Source organism: Aquarana catesbeiana, linkage group LG06 (assembly GCF_042186555.1).
Source record: "Aquarana catesbeiana isolate 2022-GZ linkage group LG06, ASM4218655v1, whole genome shotgun sequence".
Taxonomy (NCBI): domain Eukaryota; kingdom Metazoa; phylum Chordata; class Amphibia; order Anura; family Ranidae; genus Aquarana; species Aquarana catesbeiana.
Genome location: NC_133329.1, coordinates 153535404 through 153557301, shown reverse-complemented (window position 1 = coordinate 153557301; position 21898 = coordinate 153535404). Strand labels below are relative to the sequence as shown.

The 21898-nt window shown below is 44.6% G+C and overlaps 1 protein-coding gene across 1 annotated transcript in view; it reads right to left on the bottom strand.

Moving 5' to 3' along the window:
• LOC141101772 (phospholipase A2-like) overlaps positions 1–20787 on the bottom strand; it is a 75355-nt gene extending 54568 nt beyond the window's left edge. Inside the window, exon 1 of the mRNA XM_073591077.1 lies at positions 20551–20787. Coding sequence (XP_073447178.1) covers positions 20551–20590 — 40 coding nt within the window. The 5' untranslated portion in view covers positions 20591–20787. The remainder of the gene's footprint in view (positions 1–20550) is intronic.
• Between the last annotated feature and the right edge of the window lie 1111 nt (positions 20788–21898).

Sequence of the window (21898 nt, the reverse complement as noted above, 5' to 3'; positions counted from 1 at the left end):
CGCATGTCCAGTGGATACGTCACACCACAGAGAGCGAGGCAGAATCTTACATTTAAAGCGGAGGTTCACACAAAAATTGAACCTCCGCTTTTCGGAACCCGACCCCTCCGGTGACACATTTGGCACCATTCAGGGAGGAGGGGGGTGCAGATACCTGTCTAAGACAGGTATTTGCACCTACTTCCGGCGTAGACTCCACGGGAGTCTACGCCCCCTCCCGTCCCTACCCCCCGTGCTGTCTGCTGGGACACACACAGGTCCCAGAGACAGCGGGGACCAGTAAGGAAGCGCAGCGCGACTGGCGCATGCGCAGTAGGGAACCAGGAAGTGAAGCCGCAACGCTTCACTTCCTGATTCCCTTACAGAGAATGGCAGTGGCAGCACCCGAGGACCGAGGGACGATTCAGTCTCGGGTGCCGACATCGCTAGACCCTGGGACAGGTGAGTGTCCTTATTTTAAAAGTCAGCAGCTGCAGTATTTGTAGCTGCTGACTTTTAAAAAAATTTTCGCGGGACTCCCTCTTTAAGATTCTCTCCCTCCACACGCTCCCCGTGGCTTGCCTCCCGTCGGAAAATGCATATGATGTGCAGTCGATATGTCACGCCAGCTGATCGGGAAATCAGCTGGAGTGATGTGACGTACTGCGCATGCGCAGTACGTAGGAGGCATTTTTTGACAGGAGGCAATAATCGACGTTACGCCGGTGTAGTGTTGATTATTGCCTCCCGTTGAAAAATGCATACTACAAGTCCCCTCTTTCCTGGGATGGGCTCAATCGGAGAGAAACTTCCACACGGTTGCTCGCAGGAGTGTCGGTCTACCCGGATCTTGTGTCTAAAATCCACCGGTACCGACCTGCCAAATTTGGGGTCTCTAGCTCAAAGTATGGGGGAGATATGGTCTTCCAAAGGGGACTGACCCATGGTGCCCACCAAGGCCGAGGGGGCAGCGAGATCGGAACCGGTCCCTTGGTGCCCCATGGCCGGTCTGAACTTTTTGCTTTACCGGTCCATATCTCCGGAACCGCAGGTCACAGGAACTTCAAACTTGGTAGTTGGGGGTTCATAGAGGCCCCTTAGCTGCAGGCCAAATTTGAGGTCTCTGGAACGAAAGGTGCCCGAAATGACTTTTCTGAAAACCACATGCATGCTTTGTGTCGACCTAACTTTCAAACTCAAGCATTTTTTGGGCTCCAGAAAAGTCATCTTCTGAACCGTTTGAGCTAGGAGTCCAATTTTTGGATATGTTGTAGATCTAGATCCCATGAGCCAGCACACCAAATTTGGGGTTCTGGAGATATGAGCCCTCAAAGTCATCCGACTGGTAGACGCCAGAAATTAAATCTGAATTTTCTGAGTAGCAGAACCAGTTTTACCGCCCTAGGGGTGCCGTCTTTGGGAGATGGTTACGGCCAACCGTAGGGTCTAGGAACCCCAATGTGGACCACATGTAGTGCATCGTCTCCCCTACAAGTGTGCCAAGTTTGGTGTTCCAAACCCCAACAGCCGAGGAAATATCAGCCCCCCAAGTTGACTGAGTTTCCCATAGACTACACTGTTAAACGTGCGGTTTCTACCGGTTGACCTTTTGGGGTGCCCCCGACCGCCAAACGTTCCCTGGACCCCAAACTTGGCCAGTGAGTACCTGAAAAGCATCCCCACAGCCTCCCGGTGTCTGTGTATTTTTAAGACCCATAGAACCGGAGAGCGCCACGCACGTCTTTGCCGGTGTTTTGTGAGGGGTCCACTGGTCCTCAAAAGTGGATGCCATTCTGTAGAAAAGGCCTGAAATATTCAAATGAGACATACCGGAGCCTTCCCCGGTGAACCGGGTCCGAGCTACACCGTTTCAAAGTGCCATTTTCCGGCAACCGGAGAGTTCCGGTTGGGGTACCGGACCCCGGTTTGGTGTGGGGGTACCCATAGAGTGTCTCTACATCACCCCCAAGCTTTGTAATTTTGTAACCCATGGTCAGGGAGCACCGGTACCGTGAAGACGGTCAACATTGTGGCCCCGGTAAATCCCCGTTAAAAGGTCCCCGAACCTCCACATTTTTATGAGGTGTAGCTGTGATATCTGGGAAAAAGGGGTGCAAGTTTGGTGTCGCTAGCCCATTTGGTCGTCGAATGGTTGAGCGATAAGTGAAATCCGTCACAATTTTGCCTGGTTTCCCCATAGACTCCCATGTTAAGTGAGGGGCCACCTTTGGGGAGTCGGTACTGGCCTTCCTTCAGTTCCCTGGAGACTAAATTTTTGCACATATAGTCATGGCTCTCCCCTATAAGTGTGCCAAATTTGGTGGGATTTGACCCAGTGGGTCCCCAGAAACCGGAGCTCAAATTCACCCGTTTTTTCCCCCAGGCGGAAAAATGAAGCGAGTGGCCCACTTTGGGGATTCGGTACCGGCTGCCCTTTGGTTCCCTGGACCCGAAATTTTTTCCACCTGCAGCTATGGGTTTTCCCTAAAAGTGTGCCTAGTTTGGTGGGTTTTTACCAAGTGGGTCCCCGGGAATCGGAGCTCAAAGTATCTCCTCTAGCCTCTCCTACACTGTGCCTCTCCACTGTGTTCTGTGACTCCCGTCGGAAAATGCATCCGACGAACTGCGCATGTGCAGTCTTACGTAATGCAAGCTGATAGGGGAATCAGCTGGTGTGACGTAGTGGATGCATTATTTGACGGGAGGCACTAATCGACAAGACACCGGCTCTCTATTGTTCCGCCGGATGGCATGGCAACCCAATAAAGAAACCAAGACCCTTTTATGGGGCCCCCTGTGTTCAAACGGTCAGTCCACCCCTGGAATCGGCTGCTCGGCTAAACTGGGGAAAAAAATTTCGGGCTTAAGGAGCAGCTGCTTTGGGCCCCACAATAATGACAGGGCCCAGGGCAGCTGCCCCATTTGCCCTGCGGTAAAGACGGCCCTGCTATACATGTAGGGAACAGTCGGTTTCTCATATCCTTTGGCTGCCACCTAAGGAACTACCCCCCAATTTTATGCCCAGCACTCTCCTCATTAAATATTTGGGATAGGTTAATGAAAACCTATAAATTTAAATCCCAGCATACCTCGCTGGCCCCTATTTTTGGTAATAGGAACCTCACCCCAGGCCTCACCCCCAGGACATTTGAATGGTGGACTAACAAAGGTCTGCTGCGTATAGCCAACTTATGTGATCATAAGGGAATAATGACAAGTAAGTTCTTAGACGAGAAATATCAAATGCCGGTTTCAGAGTATTTCCGATATACACAGATAATGCATTTTTTAAATACTATATCACGGAACTCTGATATAGCGACTATGTCCTCTATGGAATATTGGTTTGATAAAATTGGAGGGCAGATCTCTGAAATTTATACTATCTTGACTAACTCCCCTGTTAAACGGGTGCAAAACCAATGCACAGAGCAGGTAAATATGACATCTTTTATTTTTTTAAATGCATTTTTTTTCTTTACAATCATTTGAACACACTAACACCTTTACCTACATTGCCACATACTGAACACACTGACACCTGCACAGTCACAAACTCAGGCCCGGTGTCTTGTCGAATACTGTCCCCCATCCGATAGTGTCCGCCCTGTACTGCGCAGGCGCACTACAGAGGACAAACGAGAGCCGAAAGTCTCTGAAGTTCAACAGCTGATCGTCAGCTGTACACGGCGCCTGTGCTTTTATTCTTACCCTGTGTCCAGGTTCATTCCCTACTATCCAAGTGGACATAGAGCAAGAATAAATAGATGCCAAGCACAGCGAGGCCGTGCCCGAAGCGTGGCGAGCGAAGCGAGCCCGTGAGGGGCCCTCTTACACAGCCATCACTAATAAGTGCCCAAGCGCCGTGTACAGCTGATGGTCAGCTGATCAACTTCGGACACTTTCGGCATCTCCTTCTCCTCCGTACTGCGCAGGCGCTGCGCCTGCGCAGTATGGGGCGGACACTATCTGATAGGAGGACACTTCTCGTCAGAACACCGGCACCAGCATAAGGCTGCATTGGCAACTACCTTAGGGCAGTAAAATTGGAATCCCCTGCTAGTTGCTGGGAATTCAGATTTTTAAAATACCTGTCTTTAATTTCCTAAGGCTGCTCTGAAGCAATACCTGAGGAAGAAAAAAAAAACACTTGAAAGCTTGTCTTTTAAGTGTTAGGTTAGTACAATAAAAAGGTATTGTTGCATACCGCATTACTCTTTTTTTAACAGTAAAGGTTTTTATTTAACAAATCAGCATTACAAAATCATCAGTGTGCGACAGTTAGTATTCAGTCATTACATCATTATGGTAAAGCATCCCTTTAAGGAAACCGTGCAGGATCTCACATATGCATATTTACTAGCTTCCTGTATATCTTGTAACATATAGAGAGAATGGAACAACAATATTGCGCATTTTACATATAACCCATTCTATCCTATTTCCAACTTACATCCAAGTATTGGGCAGCCTTATTAGTAATTCCCCTTCAGTCTTCATCCGCCTATTCCCCATCTCCCTCCCCAATGAGATCGTAGGATATTCCTATTTGGAGCCAGCTCTGAGTATCAGCAGGTAGCGTGTTCACCACCCCCCCAGAGCCAGTATGTGTGTGAACAGTTCCTCCGATTAAATACAATCGTCGTCTGTCACGGTCCGACGACCCCCCGTGTCCGAGGGCAGGGCAAGCCCCAAGCCAAGACTGGGGAATCCGTCACTCGGTCCCCAGCTCCCGGTCCCTCAACCACGCGTAGCCATCCAGGCCGACCAGACCTTATTAAATTTAGCAAGACACTGTCTGCTTTCATATGTAAGTTTGTACAGTGGTAGCACTGAGTCTACTGCCTTCTTCCAGGACCCGAGGGGGGGGGGGGCTCAGCTGACTTCCAATGTAGCATTATCTCCCTCCTTGCATAGAACAGCATAAGTGTTATAGAGAGTTTAGTGTATCTGTCCCCTTCAACATCACCCAAGTAGCTCAACAGAAGCAGCATGGGATCAGGTGATAACTCAGTTCCACATATGTCATTTAACACCCCTGTAACCCCTTCCCAGTATGGTCCGAACTTCGAGCATGCCCACACCATGTGCCAAAATGTCCCCTCTCCGCTCCTGCACCGAGGGCATGATGGATCGATATGGGGATAAATTTTTGCCATCCTATGCGGAGTGCAGTAGGCCCTATGAAGAAACTTCAACTGCATGAACCTGTCCTTAGCTGCCATCACAGTTGGGATGTAGGTTGAGACACAGTCCTCCCATTCCTCCTCCCCCAGTGCTTGAATATCCTCCTTCCATTTGTCAAAGGTACGGGTGGGCTTAATGTCATGTGCTACCGTCAGGTACATGTACAATGTGGATAGGGGCTTCCCCATTGCACTTGAGGTCAAAAGTCGCTCAACTGAGTCCGGTTCCAGAGTCAGTTTATCCGGAAATTGCGCCCTCATCGCGTGTCTCAATTGCCAGTATCTGAACTCAAAAGTTCGTGGGAGAGAGTACTGTCGTTTAAGGTCGTTGAAGGACGTTAGCCTACCATTGGTTATAACATGTTTTAGAGTGGTTATTCCCTGTGTAGCCCACTGGGAGGGATCTGGAATATCATAGAGATGGGATAGGGTAGGATTACCCCAAAGCGGAGTGTGAGGAGATACGCGATTTGGCTCAGCATATATTGCCCTGGCCTCCCTCCACACTCTAATGGTAGTTTTCATTGGGGTCGTCAGAGGGTAGGGTGCCTTGGGACCCCTGTACACTAGGTTTGACAGGGCCGCGTAGGAGCCCAAGATGGCAGCCTCGAGTCTAACTGCAGGGTTTTGTCTGGGCTGAGAGAACCACCAGCGCACCGTAACCAGTACAGCGGCCCAATAGTATATCAAAAAATTTGGCAGGGCAAGTCCCCCTCCTGATAGAGGAAGGTAAAGCACCCTCTTTGCCACTCTGGGGGGTCTCCCAGCCCAGATGAAAGCGGTCAAAATCCCCTCTAGCCTTCTAAAAAAGGACTTGGGTATGTGGGATGGTGTGTTACGGAAGAAATACCATTTTAAGCAAATTAATTCTGCCTACGGGGGTGAGCGGTAAGGAACGCCAGGCCGTGCATTTTACTGTAAGTTGGGAGATAAGGGGCTGCAGATTTTTTTCCAAAAACTCGTGGGCAGTGTTTCTGATTTTCACACCCAGATACGTGAACTCGTCCACCCACTGTAGTGCGGTGGCAGTGTCCACTCTGGGAAGCATGGGATGAAGTGGAAACAAGACCGACTTGTCCCAATTTACGCGGACACCTGAAAATCGGGCGAAGTTTTCAAATAGGTTTAAAGCTTCCTGCAATGATTGATTGGGATCAGCAAGATAAAGTAATGTGTCGTCCGCGTACAGGGACACTTTCTCTTCAATTGTGCCTACCGTTATTCCCCTCACCCCTGCTTCCGCCCTCAAAGCGATGGCAAGGGGCTCTATCGCCAAGGCGAAAAGCCCCGGCGACAAAGGGCAACCCTGACGTGTGCCCCTACCCAGGGGGAAAGAATCAGAGAGGGTTCCGTTAGTGCGAATCCTAGCTGTGGGGTTGGCGTATAGCATCCGTAACCATTTTAGGAAATTCGTCCCGAATCCAAATCTCGAGAGGACCTCCCATAAAAAGACCCATTCTACGGAGTCAAAGGTCTTCTCGGCGTCAAGGGAGACCACCACTCCCGCTGACTCCGCCTGCGCCCTATCCATATGGGTAAAAAGCCTCCTGATGTTGATGTCCGTTCCCCTCCCCGGCATGAACCCCGTTTGGTCCGGATGTATTAGGGCTGTTATTACTGTGTTAAGTCTCATGGCCAACACCTTGGCGATAAGATGAGCATAGAGACAAGTCTTTCCCTGGCTTGGGGATTACAACAATCACTGCCTCACTTAATGATTTTGGAAGTGTCTCCAGTCGTTGCGCCTCCTTTACCGCATTACTCTTATATTTTATAATCTTATTTATACTTATCTAGTTTTTTTTCATGATTTAGCGGTGAAAATTATTAGGGCCCCCCCCCCCAGTTTTGACTGTGGTATCTTATGTGCCCCCCTATATATTGTTCCTAGAGTCACCACTGACAAGGAGCAAAAAATACTAAACAGTTAAAGTTTTATAACAAAGTGTGGTATGTACTAATAAAATATGAAGAGAATACTAGCTGACATTGACAACAAATCTTTGCACTGTTATCAATGCCTATGATTGTGGACTCATTTAGTGGCACAGATTTTGGAAATCTGTGTATGGGTAATAGGGATGAGCCGAACACCCCCCCCCCCCCCCGGTTCGGTTCACAGCAGAACATGTGAACAGGCAAAAAATTTGTGAGAACGCCGTTAAAGTCTATGGGACGCCAATGTGAAAAATCAAAAGTGCTCATTTTGAAGGCTTATATGCAAGTTATTCCCATAAAAAGTGTTTGGGGAACCGGGTCCTGCCCCAGGGGACTTGTATCAATGCAAAAAAAGTTTTAAAAGTTTTTTTTTTAAAGTTTTTCAAGAGCAGTGATTTTAATAATGCTTAAAGTGAAACAATAAAAATGAAATATTCCTTTATATATCGTGCCTGGAGGTGTCCTTAGTATGCCTGTAAAGTAGCGCATCTTTCCCATGTTTATAACAGTGCCACAGCAAAATGACATTTCTAAAAGGAAAAAATGTAATTTAAAACTGCTTGCAGCTGTAATGTATTGTCGGATCCTGGCAATATGGAAAAAAAATACCAAAAAAAAAATGGCGTGGAGGTCCCCCTCCCCCAAAATCTATACCAGGCCCTTTAGATCTGGTATAGATATTAAGAGAAAACCCTGCACCAAAATTTTTTAAAAAATGGCGTGGGGGGTCCCCCCAGGCACTATATACTCTGAACAGCAGTATGTATACGATACGGCCTGCCCTATCTACTCTGCAGAAAAACTGGGCCTTAGGTGTTGGTGGTACCAGAACACTGTAAACCCTCACAGTTACTCTTGTCGGGCCCTGCTTAACTACTATTTCAAAATGAGTAATTACATGCCCCTGTTAAACAGGGACATAAAAATTGGGCCTTTGGTTTTGGTGGCGTCAGAACAGTGTAACCCTTCAGTTACTATTGTTGGGCGTAGGAATGGGCCCTGCTGTGAAATATTAGATCAAAAATTGTAATTACATGCCCCTGTTAGACAGGGGCAGAAAAATTGGGCCTTCGGTGGTGGTGCCCTAAACCAAAAATATTGTTGGAAGCTAGCATCATCAAGATTTAGGAGGAATAGGATAGTCAGCATAGGCAGTCTTCAAGGGATCCCAGATCCACAGCAAATTCAATCTGTTACATTAGCATCAGGTGCTTGATAGCTGCTGTTAGAAGACTGATTCATTTTTTTGAATGTGAGCCTATCGACGGAGTCCGTGGACAGGCGCACTCTTTGATCTGTTACGAACTCTCGAGCAGCACTGAATGTGCATTCAGAAAGTACGCTGGATGCAGGACAGGCCAGAAGCTCAATTGCATATTGAGCAAGTTCTGGCTAGTGGTTCATCCTCAAGACCCAGTAACCCAGGGGATTCTCTGTTGAAAAGGTCTCCAAGTCTGCTCTTGCCCCTAGATATTCCTGTACCATATAATGCAGACGCTGGCAATGGTTGCTTGAACCGATCAGACCTTGGTCCCGAGGACTGAAAAAATTGTTTAAATGCATCGGCCAGCCGGCCACTTTCTCCATCGCTCTTCCTCTGACTGAACGAAGCCTCAGCAACATGTTGTCCAGCACCTGGAAATGGTAACCTCCCAAGGTCTGGAAATGCATTATACAAACCTCTCTTCAAGGCCTCCTGAAGATGTTTCATCCTCTGCTCCCTCTGCAAAGGCAAGATGAGTTCTGCAACTTACTCTTGTAATGTGGATCCATAAGGGTTGCCAGCCAGTAATGATCCCTCTCCTTGATACCACAAATCCTAGGGTCCATAGTGGCCTCCTCAAATGGTGACAGGACAGTGCATGCATCCTTGATCAGTAGCCACTGGCATGGTGAAAAAAAGCCAAGCTCCCCTGACCCTGTCCTGATGCCATACTCGCACAGGTACTCATTGATGGCCCTCTGCTGGGTGTGCAGCCACTGCAGCATTACCAAAGTTGAGTTCCACCTGGTGGACATATCACAAATGAGGCGGTTGGTGGGCAGGTTGCATTCCCTTTCAATGTCAGCCAGCCGAGCTCTGGCATTGTATGACCAACAGAAATGACCACAGACTTTTCTAGCCTGCCTCAGGAACCTGCTCAAGAACTGCTGCACCACCAAATTCAGGACATGTGACAAACATGGAACATGGGTCAAGTGTTCTTGACTGTCGGAGGGCGGAGAGAAGGTTGGTGCCATTGTCACATAAAACCATTCCTGGCTGAAGCTGGCATGGCGTCAACCACCTCTGAGCCTGCCCTGAAGTGCTGACAGAATCTCTGCCCCAGTGTGGCTCCTGTCCCCTAGGCAGACCAACTCAAGCACCGCATGGCATCTTTTAGCCTGACTGCCTGCGTAGCCCCTTGAATGCTTACAGAGCACCACTGGTTCAGAGGACAAATCTGCAGAAGAGGCCATAGAGGAAGATCACATGCCGGTAGAGAGCCGGAATGGCCTTCCATGAAAAGAAATGGCGTTTTGGAACCTGCCACTGAGGTACAGCACATTCAACAAATTCACGAAAGGGGGCAGAGTCTACCAGCTGAAAAAGCAGCGGTTGCAGTGCTAGCAATTTGGCCAAGCTAGCATTTAGACGCTAAGCATGTGGATGGCTGGGACCGAATTTCTTTTTACGGTTCAGCAAATGGGGTAGGGAAATTTGCCTGCTAAAATCAATTGGTGGTGTACTAGCAGATTGGCTGCAAGTACTTGGGACACCTATTGCTATACCTTCATTCCTCTCAGTGCAGGTTTTTGAGAGGACTGGAAGTATAGTAGGGTTGGAAATCCCAGATGAGGAGCAAGGAGAAGTCCGCCTTTTTCTTTGATGTGGGTCTTTCAAGTACTGTTGCCAATGGACTGCATGGCAGGTCGTCATATGTCTCGCCAAGCATGTGGTGCCCAAGCGGCTGCTGTTCTGGCCACGCTTGATCCACTTCAGACATAGGTTGCAAACACCAAAGGTGCGATCTGCTGCACACATGTCAAAAAAGCCCACACCAAGGAACTTTTAAAAGTCAGGGGGGAGTCAGCAGCGCCCTGCACCTGCGGAGCTCTGCGGTCTGATGCAATAGGGTGGCTGCCCTTAAGCTGCCCCCTAGAGGACATCCTGCCTTGTTGGAGTTGTGCCTCCTCCTCACTTTCCTCCTCTCTTCTCTCAGGCACCCAAGTACAGTCAGTGACCTCATCATCCCCTCCCGCCTCGTCACTGCAGCAAACTTGGCAGTATGCTGCAGCTGGGGGAACATGACTGCCAGTTTCTTGTCCTTTTGTGGCACCCCCTCTCTCTAGGCTCACATTACTCCCTTCCTCAACCTGGGAACCAACATCAGAGTCTTCAAAAAAGAAGGAGAGCACATAGCGTAATTCCGTAAGGAATATTTAATGAATAAACATAAGAAATACACTTACATTTCCATGATAAAACAAGCGCTTCTACAAAGACAGTAACAGTGGAATCAGCATAGCATCCCGACGCGTTTCATCTCAAAAGGCATCATCTGGGGTTATCTTCTGTTTATTCATTAAATGATTTAATTGATCATCATTTTATTCTATTGGACTACATATTTGGATTATTTCTTCTTTAAGGACTCCTTCTGGTCCCTTAGTTCACCTATTGTCAGAAACCATGAACCAGACCGAGACAGAAGTACAGTAAAATCACACTTGTTTATTAATAAAAATAAAAAGGTAAATAGAGTAAGCATAGTCAAAGCATAGCCAGAGTCCAGTAACCGGATCGGGTAGTCAGCCAAGCCAGAGTTCAGTAACCAGATCGGGTAATCAGCCAAGCCAGAGTTCAGTAACCAGATCGGGTAGGTGGTGCATAATTACACCACCTAAAGTGTATTAGAAACAGTGCACCACCGAATGCATTGTAGATATAGGCTATACTGGATGCAGAGTATATATGTATGTATGTGTGTTTGTATGTATGTATGTATGTGTGTATATATATATATATATATATATATATATATATATATATACACACACACACACACACACACACACACACACACACACACACAGTATCTCACAAAAGTGAGTGTACACCCCTCACATTTTGTAAATATTGTATTATATCGTTTCATGTGACAACACTGAACTGAAGAAAAGACACTTTGCTACAATGTAAAGTAGTGAGCGTACAGCTTGTATAAGGCCCCTTTCACACGGTCAGACCGTTAAGGTCCGCCTGTCAGTTTTGACAGCGGACCTGAACGGGCGCTCCATGCTAGCCTATGGAGCGACGGATGTCAGCGGAGACATGTCCGCTGACATCCGACCCGGTCCGATCCGCTAAAAGCAGACGGATGCCTCTACGTTCAGATCTGTCGCTGGCGGATCAGATTGGGTGAGATCTGATGAAAACGGACACGCTGTCCGTTTTCGTCCGATCTCTCCATAGGCAGCAGCAGCACTTGACAAGCCCCTCCCCGCTCAGTGAGCAGAGAGGGACCTGTCATCCGCCGGCTCAGCGGAGATCAACGGAGAGATCTCCCGCTGAGCCGGCGGACCGAGGTGAACTCTGTGGAAGCGGATCGGCCTCGTGTGAAAGGGGCCTAACAGTGTAAGTTTGCTGTCCCCTCAAAATAACTCAACACACAGCCATTAATGTCTAAACCGCTGGTAACAAAAGTGAGTACGCCCCTAAGTGAAATTGTCCAAATTGGGCCCAAAGTGTCAATATTTTGTGTTGCCACCATTATTTTCAAGCACTGCCTTAACCCTCTTGGGCATGGAGTTCACCAGAGCTTCACAGTTTGCCACTGGAGTCCTCTTCCACTTCTCCATGACAATATCACGGAGCTGGTGGATGTTAGAGACCTTGCGCTCCTCCACCTTTCATTTGAGGATGCCCCACAGATGCTAAATAGGGTTTAGGTCTGGAGACATGCTTGGCCAGTCCATCACCTTTACCTTCAGCTTCTTAGCAAGGCAGTGGTCATCTTGGAGGTGTGTTTGGGGTCGTCATCATGTTGGAATACTGCCCTTTGGCCCAGTCTCCGAAGGGAGGGGGATCATGCTCTGCTTCAGTATGTCACAGTGCATGTTGGCATTCACGGTTCCCTCAATGAACTGTAGCTCCCCAGTGACGGCAGCACTCATGCAGCCCCAGACCATGACACTCCCACCAACATGCTTGACTGTAGGCAAGACACACTTGTCTTTGTATTCCTCACCTGGTTGCCGCCACACACGCTTGACACCATCTGAACCAGATACATTTATCTTGGTCTCATCAGACCACAGGACATGGTTCCAGTAATCCATGTCCTTAGTCTGCTTGTCTTCAGAAACTGTTTGCGGGCTTTCTTGTGAATCATCTTTAGAAGAGGCTTCCTTCTGGGACAACAGCCATGCAGACCAATTTGATGCAGTGTGCAGCATATGGTCTGAGCACTGACAGGCTGACCCCCCACCCCTTCAACCTCTGCAGAAATGCTGGCAGCACTCATACACCTATTTCCCAAAGACAACCTCTGGATATGACGCTGAGCACGTGCACTCAACTTCTTTGATCGACCATGGCGAGGCCTGTTCTGAGTGGAACCTGTCCTGTTAAACCGCTGTATGGTCTTAGCTACCGTGCTGCAGCTCAGTTTCAGGGTCTTGGCAATCTTCTTATAGCCTAGGCCATCTTTATGTGGAGCAACAATTCTTTTTTTCAGATCCTCAGAGAGTTCTTTGCCTTGAAGTGCCATGTTGAACTTCCAGTGACCAGTATGAGAGAGTGAGAGCGATAACACCAAATTGAACACACCTGCTCCCCATCCACGCCTGAGACCTTGTAACACTAACAAGTCACATGACATCGGGGAGGGAAAATGGCTAATTGGCCCCAATTTGGGACTCACTTTTGTTGCCAACGGTTTAGACATTAATGGCTGTACACTCACTACTTTACATTGTAGCAAAGTGTAATTTCTTCAGTGTTGTCACATGAAAAAATATAATAAAATATTTACAAAAATGTGAGGGGTGTGCTCACTTTTGTGAGATACTGTGTATATACATATACACACACACATATATATATATATATATACACCCCCTATAATGTATTATTAACAGTACACCACCGAAGGCATTCTAGATATAGGCTACACTGGATACAGAGTATATATATATATATATATATATATATATATATATATATATATATATATATATATATATTGGCAGCTGCCAATCAGTGCCCACTCATTGCCTGCCAGTGCCACCAGGGATGCCTATCAGTGCCTCATATCAGTGCCACATATCAGTGCCCAGCAGTGCCGCCTATCAGTGCCACCCATAAGAACCCATCTTTGCAGCCTTTAAGTGCCCATCAGTGTCACCTATCAGTGCCCACCAGTGCCGCCTATCAATGCCCATCAGTGCTGCATATCAGTGCCACCTATTAGTGCCCACCATCAGTGCCCACTCATTGTTGCCACCTCATCTGTGCCGCCTTATCAGTGCCTGTCAGTGTCGCCTTATCAGTGCCCATCAGTGAAAGAGAAAACTTATTTACAAAATTTTATAACCGAAACAAAAGCAAAACTTTTATTTTTTTCAAAATTTTCTGTCTTTTTTTATTTGTTTAGCGAAAAATAAAAACCGCAGAGGTGATCAAATACCACCAAAAGAAAGCTCTATTTGTGGGAACAAAATGATAAAAAAGTAGTTTGGGTACAGTGATGGATGACCGCGCAATTGTCATTCAAACTGCGACAGCACTGAAAGCTGAAAATTGGTCTGGGCAGGAAGGTGTATAAGTGCCCTGTATTGAAGTGGTTAATCTAACTCAAGCTATCTCTCTGTCCACGCCAACAACACTACACGCGGCCGCCGTGTAAGCAGCCTTATATAGTGTGGGGCGTGGACTTAGTCCCCCTGAGCCATGTATATGGCTCTCTCAGCAGAGCGCGCTGTGATTGGCCAAAGCATGCAGGTCAGGTGCATGCTTTGGCCAATCATCATACACCAATGCACTGCGATCTCGCAGTGCATTATAGGGCATTCCGCGGCGCTCTAATTTCCTGCGAACGCCCCACAATGTTTGCTGTTCTGCGAACGGGCGAACACCCAATGTTCGAGTCAAACTTATGTTCGACCCGAACATCAAGCTTATCCCTACTGGGTAACACTACAAAAGGAAGGAAATATAATACTATGAGAATTAATGAAATTGCCCTAAATAAGATAATTTTTTGGTATATAGCCATATCTGTATGTAGGGATGCATCTACTGCCTGCACACAGGGTGTCAGAGGTCCCACTGCTCACTATAGGCCCCGTCTGTAGTGGGTCCTACAACTGGTTATGGGCCAGTCAGGGTACTTTCAGTGATTAAAACTTCCCTGACTGGCAACCAGGCTCATGGTGGTATGCACATAGTCACTAAAAATAACTGACAGTAGTACCTGTGTATCCTCTGCTGCTGTTGATTGAGATAAATAATCTCTAAACCTTCCTTGCTCCAGGCACATGTTTCCTAGGGCTAGTGGCCATGCTGACTTCTAGATTTTACCCTTTAGGCGCTTTTATGTCAATATTACATTGTATATCCCTGTATGTTATGGTCGTTTAAGTGCCTCTCTAATAGTTTTTTTAAATTATCTATGCTTCCTGCTGAGACCACTGCTTGTGGAAGAGAATTTTTACCGCTCTTACCGTAAAGAACCCTCCACGCAGTTTCCGGTTAAATCGCTTTTCTTCTAATCTTAGTGGATGGCCGCAAGTCTTTTTAAATGCCTTTTCACGGAAAAGTTCTATCCCTATTGTGGGGTCACCAGTACGGTATTTGTACATTGAAATAATATCCCCCCTCAAGCGCCTCTTCTCCAGAGAGAATAAGTTCAGTGCTTGTAATGTTTGCTCATAACTAAGATATCAGCTTTGTTGCTCTTCTCTGTACTGGACTGGAACCCAGAACTGGACAGCATACTCCAGGTGCGGCCGGACCAGAGTCTTGTAGAGTGGGAGAATTATCGTTTAATCTCTGCAGTTAATTCCCTTTTAAATGCATGCCAAGATTATATTGGCTTTGCTTGCAGCAGATAGGCATTGCATGCCATTGCTTAGCCTGTCATCTACTAGGACCCCCAGGTCCTTTTTCATCCTAGATTCCCCCAGAGGTTCTCCCCTTAGTGAGTAGATTGTATTCATGTTTGTGCCACCTTTACATTTTTCTACAAAAACTTACAGACCGGAAGATTTGCCTGCTTAATGACCAGGCCATTTTTTGCAATACGGCACTGCGTCGCTTTAACTTACAATTGGGCGGTCATGTGGCACTGTACCCAAACAAAATTTACATCCTTTTTTCCCACAAATAGAGCTTTCTTTTGGTGGTATTTGATCACCTCTGTGGTTTTTATTTTTTAAGCTATAAACAAAAAAAGAGCGACAATTTTGAAAAAATAACTATTTTTTGCTGTAATAAATATCCCCAAAAATACTTTTAAAAATCTAATTTCTTCATCAGTTTTGGCCAATATATATTCTACATATTTTTGTTTAAAAAAATCGCAATAAGTATATTGATTGGTTTGCGCAAAAGTTATAGCGTTTTCAAACTATGGGATAGATTTATAACAATTTTTTTTTTCTACTAGTAATGACGGTGATCAGGGATTTTTAGAGGTATTGCGGCGGACAGATCGGACACTTTTGACACATTTTTGGGACCACTGACATTTATAAAGCGATCAGTGCTATAAATATGCACTGATTACTGTGTAAATGTCACTGGTAGGGAAGGGGTTAACACTAGGGGGCGATCAAGGGGTTAAATGTGTTCCCTTGTTTGTGTTTCTAACTGTGGGGGGATGAAACTGAGTAGAGGAGGAGACTTATCGTTGTTCCTAGCTAGTAGGAACAGACAATCTGTGTCTCTCCTCTCCTCACAGAACAGATTGCTCGTGGCCATCGGTCATCGGTTCCCCCGCCGTGCAGCGACGGTTTGCGGGATCATGCTGACCTGCTGCAGTTTAATGATGGCGGCTGGTCGGGAAGTGGTTAAACCTCATTTGCCATGTAGTTGCCCACCCCATTAATTTGTTTTAGATCTTCTTGCAAGGTTTCCACATCCTGCGAAGAAGCTATTGCCCTGCTTAGCTTAGTATTGTCAGCAAATACTGAGATTGAGCTGTTTATCCCATCCTCAAGATCATTTATGAATAAATTAAATAGAATTGGTCCCAGGACAGAAGCCTGGGGGACCCCACTGTTTGTGGGGAACAGTATCAAATGCCTTTGCAAAATCTAGATACATTATGTCTATCGGTCTTCCATCATCTAGATGGCAGCTCACCTACCTCCTCATAGAAGGTTAATAGATTTGTTTGGCAAGAATGATTTTTCATGAATCCATACTGATTACTGCTAATGATACCGTTTTCATTACTAAAATCTTGTATATAGTCCCTTATCATCCCTTCCAAGAGCTTGCATACTATTGATGTGAGGCTAACTGGTTTGAGGTTCCCAGGGATATATCTTGGTCCTTTTTTAAAGATTGGTGCTACATTGGCTTTTCTTCAAGCAATAGACTTTTCGTAAAAATTAGGAACAACTAATCAATCAGTCAATTACTTGACTGAGTTTCTTAAGGACCCTTGGGTGAAGCCATCTGGTCCCGGTGACTTATTTATGTTATGTTTTTCAAGTCTGCTTCTAATTTTATCTTCTGTTAACCATGAGGGTGCTTCCTGTGTCATGTCATGAGGATAAACCTTGCAGTTTTGGTTACTGAAGCCCCCCATTTCCCTTGTGAAGACTGAGGAGAAAAATACATTCAAAACCCTTGCCATATCACCATCCTTTTGTAACCAGATTCCCTTCATCATTCTTTATGGGGCTAATATGATCTGTCCTCCCTCTTTTAATATTTATCTCCTTAAAGAATTTCTTGGGATTTTTTTTACTCTCCTCGGCTATGTGCCTTTCGTGTTCTATCTTAGCCGCCCTGATTACACCCTTACATTTCTTATTGCATTCTTTGTACAGTTGGAATGCTGATGATGACCCCTGAGCCTTTTATTTTTTGAAGGCCTTCTCCTTTGCTTTTATATGAATTGTTATGTTGGCGTTAAGGCACCCAGGGCTTTTATTAGCTCTTTTAAATGTATTACCCTTTGGGATGCACTGGCTAATACCCTTATTTAATATGCTCCTAAAGCACACCCATTTTCCTCCGTGTTCTTTGTTCCTAGGATTTTATCCCATTTAGTATCTTCTAGCAAGAAGCGTAGTTTCTGGAAGTTGGCGCTTTTGAAATTCAGTGTCTTTGTGTTCCTCTTATGCCTCATTTGTGTGATTTATGCTGAAACAAATTGACCTGTGATCGCTGTTTCTCAAGTTGCCCTGTATTTCTACATCCGCGATCAAGTCTGTATTGTTAGTAATCAGCAGGTCTAGTAATGCATTCTTTCTTGTTGGTGCATTTACCATCTGACCCATGAAATTGTCCTGTAAGACATTTGTACATGGACAAATACCTGTGCAATGTTTGTGCACATGACACCGAGTCTTCACAGTTTTAACAAGCTTGCCCTGGTGCCTTTTCCATTTCTGTGACTTTCTGAGCCTCTCCCACTGCTGCCTAGTCAACACAGTCTGTAGTCACTACACCAAGTATGCACTATCTGTATGCTCCTGGCCACTGGCACTCTGCCTAGTATGCTTTATCTGTCATTCCTAGACCATTGTACTGTTCCTGGTATGCTCCACTTGATGGTCCTCCTGGCCACTGGCACCATTCCTGGAATGTTCCAGCTGTCACTCCTAGCCACTGGCACTGCTCCCAGAGTGCACTGCTTGCCAAACTCTGTTCCTTTGAGCCCTTGCAGTTAAGCACCACCTTTCCATACACAGGTGTTTGTTCTACAGCTTGTTCTACAGCTTGAAATATTCGCTCTAACAATGGCAAGTAGTAGGGTACATGAACATAAGGCTATTAACAACCATATGATATTAGTATTTGAAGAATAGGAGAGCTGATGAAATCAAATGAGTGTGAATATCTTATAAAATAGTGTGTGCAATATGGGTTTAGGTTCATATCTTGGGCCAATATGGTGCCTTTTGTAAGCAAAACACAATAGGATTTGAACTAACTATCACACACTAAAGCTGTGTTATCAGTAGGGCCTTGGGTGCTGTGCTGGAGTGAGGTGGGCTAGTATTTCTACCTCCATATCATGCTTTTAGCTCAGTCCTGCAGATTATAGAGGGAGAGTATGTTTTTTATTTACACAGTCATGCCCTTCTTCCTTTTAGCTTCTTTCTTTTTTTTTGTGCCCCCTCAAAAAAAGAATTTTTGTCAGAAGCATAACACTAGCACCATTTAAAAAAAGAACCAATTGCACAATAACATTTGCACAATTTGGATAAGTTATAAACTAGAAATTCCTAGATCACAGAATGAATTGAGTTACCATATTGAAAGAAAAACCCTCTCTTTTATCATGCCGATTTTGACAAAATCACACATTTTTAACCTTAAATAAAAGTCCTTCAGGCGCTGCTGTCAGTAAGACATCTAAATGTCAGTTGATACAAATAAAAGTCCATCAGGATGAAGACAGCACTACCATGCTAATATAAATAAAAAAGAAAACAATAAAAATTGTGGGGGTTTTTAAGGTGCTTGAAAATCAAACCTCTGGAAACACTACACATCACTTTACAGTAAAAATTCAAGGTTTTTATTATATAAAATTATTAAAAAAGGGGGATGACAAACCCCAATAGTAAAAGAATTAGACATAAATACAGTGTCTAACAAAAACACCCCACACACCCTCCTCATTAAGGATCCAAATAAACATAATTGATTATAACCAATCGCAAAAATATGACCATAATGGAATGTGTATAGCCTGATGACGCCACAGTCTGATGATAAAACGCGTAGATAGGGGTTTCAGGTGATGTCATTTTCGCCTTTTGGAATGCAGGTGGAATGCAAACCAGCGCTCCTGGTTTCAGTTTCTGTTGGCATGTATTTTTCAATGTAACTGTAAGTACAAAACTATTTCCCAATCCGTTTTCAATAAATCTACTACATTATATGCAGTTTTCCCCACTCTATCTTGATGGTTGTAATGGAGATCCTTAAAGTGACTGAGGCATCACAGAGATTTTAAAGGAATAGAACCCAGTGGCTATTACTTATTGGGACCAGGGACCACCATTTGCTACGCACATGACACACTGATTGAAAAGGTGCTATTTGACTTTTTTTAACTTAGAAGTCAACAACATCTGGTGAGTGTGGTGTGTGTGTTTTCTTAAAGGCACGGAAGAACTCACTTAGATTGGACACAATGCATGATTATTCTATGGATTGATGATATTATATGGTTTGTTGGTTTAGGAACAAGAGTACTTTATACATGTGTTATTTATATTTGATTTATGTTAACATGGTAGCGCTGTCTTCATACTGAAGGGCTTTTATTTATATCAATAGACGTTTAGAAGTCTTACTAGCGGCAGCTCCTGAAGAACTTTTATTTATATCAAAAGACATTTAGATGTCTTACTGACAGTAGCTCCTTATCTTTGTTATTTTGGCATACTACATTTTTTTTTTCTAATGGCACGTTTTTTCTGTGTGGGCGTGAGTGGTTTAAATATATACATTTTTAACCTTGTCACAACACCTCCCCAAATCTGTTTAGGTGTCCTTAGCCGAAAAGGTGGCGACCCTAGGGCCAGTGAATAGTGGCTTTCATTTCTGTACCCTGCACCAACCCAGTCACTGTACGTGTAAATGTGCAAGCACCATTTCTCTCAGTTTAGGGAGGGAGGGGGTTAGTACTCTGGCATTTTCGCCTTGGGTGCCAGAGGAGCTTGCCCGACACTGATTGTCAAACAAGCATCAGCAAATGAATCCACTGAGAAAGCATTCACTATTGGCTGTCCTTTACATTCTTGCATAATATTATGCAATGCAGCATGCAAATATTAACCATAGTGGTTAACAGAGTTAACCGAGAAAGTAGCTAAAGAATGTGCCCCTATAACACAACCAAGGATAGTCCACTGTCAGTCATGTGGTCTTCCTGCTCCAAAATTGCAAAAAAAAAATAAGTGAGTGACTGTCAACCAGTATACGACGCAAAATATGAGATTACATAAAATAAGTAGGATTTGAATCAACTAACACACCATAAAAGGTATAACTATGCAGAAAGTTGGTTTAAATGTAGGCTGTAAACCGACTCAACAAAAAATGAATTAATCATAAGCTTGCTGCATCTATAAAAAAAAAAGTATTGTTTCTTAAGGATATTTAAAGCACATATTTAAACAAAAACAGATGTTAAATTGAATTTCTCACTGACCTTCTAGTAAACCAACATATATCTCAATGAATTGAATATTATACTCTAATAATACTCACAGTTATGAAAGAAAAATAAGATCAATATTTGGAGTTTCATTGGTGGATCTTGATGAGAATCAGTATTGTGGTGGATGTTCTCTCTTTGGAGTCTTGTTATGCATATGATGTCAGTATCCCTGTGTGTCCTTTTATACAGCTGTTCTGCAAACTTCCACTGGAACTGTGATTAAAAAAACAGCTTTCCTTTTACGCGCTATTATATGCATCCCACAGACAGCTTCAGCCTTTTCCTGTGTGTGCCCTGGCTGTTCATTCTTGGCACATGGCCAAGGAATCTCTTTAGTAGAAAGAAATGGTTTTGGGACTTTGGGTGGGGTGAGTATGCGCGACCAAAGGATCAGTTTTTTGCAAAAACATTTATTATGAAGATGTTGACACAGTATCATAGTATATGCCCAGGTAATAAAGCAACCCATAATATGATATGTAGTGAAAAAAAGAAAAAGGAAAAAGAACAAGGAGCATGAAAGGGAGGATAAATGTGGGAATATGAAAACATGAGCTGTGACCATGTGAGAAACTGCAATACCTTGTGACGTGATGAAAAATGACACGTTGGATATGTGCTGTGCTGTGAAGTGAGCGTGTTGCCTGGAGACAGGCTAGCACAGAATCCCCCCCCCCCCCCCCCAATAGGGGTGAATTACTACGGGTGATCTGCCCTGTAGATCAAGGATCCATACTCCTAAACTTCACAATGGCCACACAACGCACCTCCATCCCTATCAATGTAGATGGCGAATAATTTGGGACTTTGAGTGAGATGTGCACATCTCCATCCCTATACATTTATTTATATATATATATATATATATATATATATATATATATATATATATATATATATATATATAAAAATAAAGGGAGGGTTTTGGGACTTTGCATGAGGTGAGTATGCGCGGCCAAAGGATCAGTCAGTTTTTTGCAAAAACATTAATAAGATTAATAACATTAATAAGATGTTGACACAGTATCATAGTATATCACGATATGAGTAACAAACAGTATTGAACACATTAGTAGCAATAAAGCAACCCATAATATGATATGAAGCAATGATCATACATATGTACAAAGCTCTTAGGAATGCACATGGTCTAATGATCTCTGTATATAAAAAAAAATACATTGAAATTCATTTATCTTTTTGTAGACTCTGGTGCACCTGCCCCTGAAGAGTGCTTTACGCACAAAACACGTCGGGCTTACACCATGTACCTACTTTTTTTTTTTTTATAGAAGAATATTTTTAAGTATACAGAGATCATTAGACCATGTGCATTTCTAAGTGCTTTGTACTTATGTATGATCATTGCTTCATATCATTATATGGGTTGCTTTATTG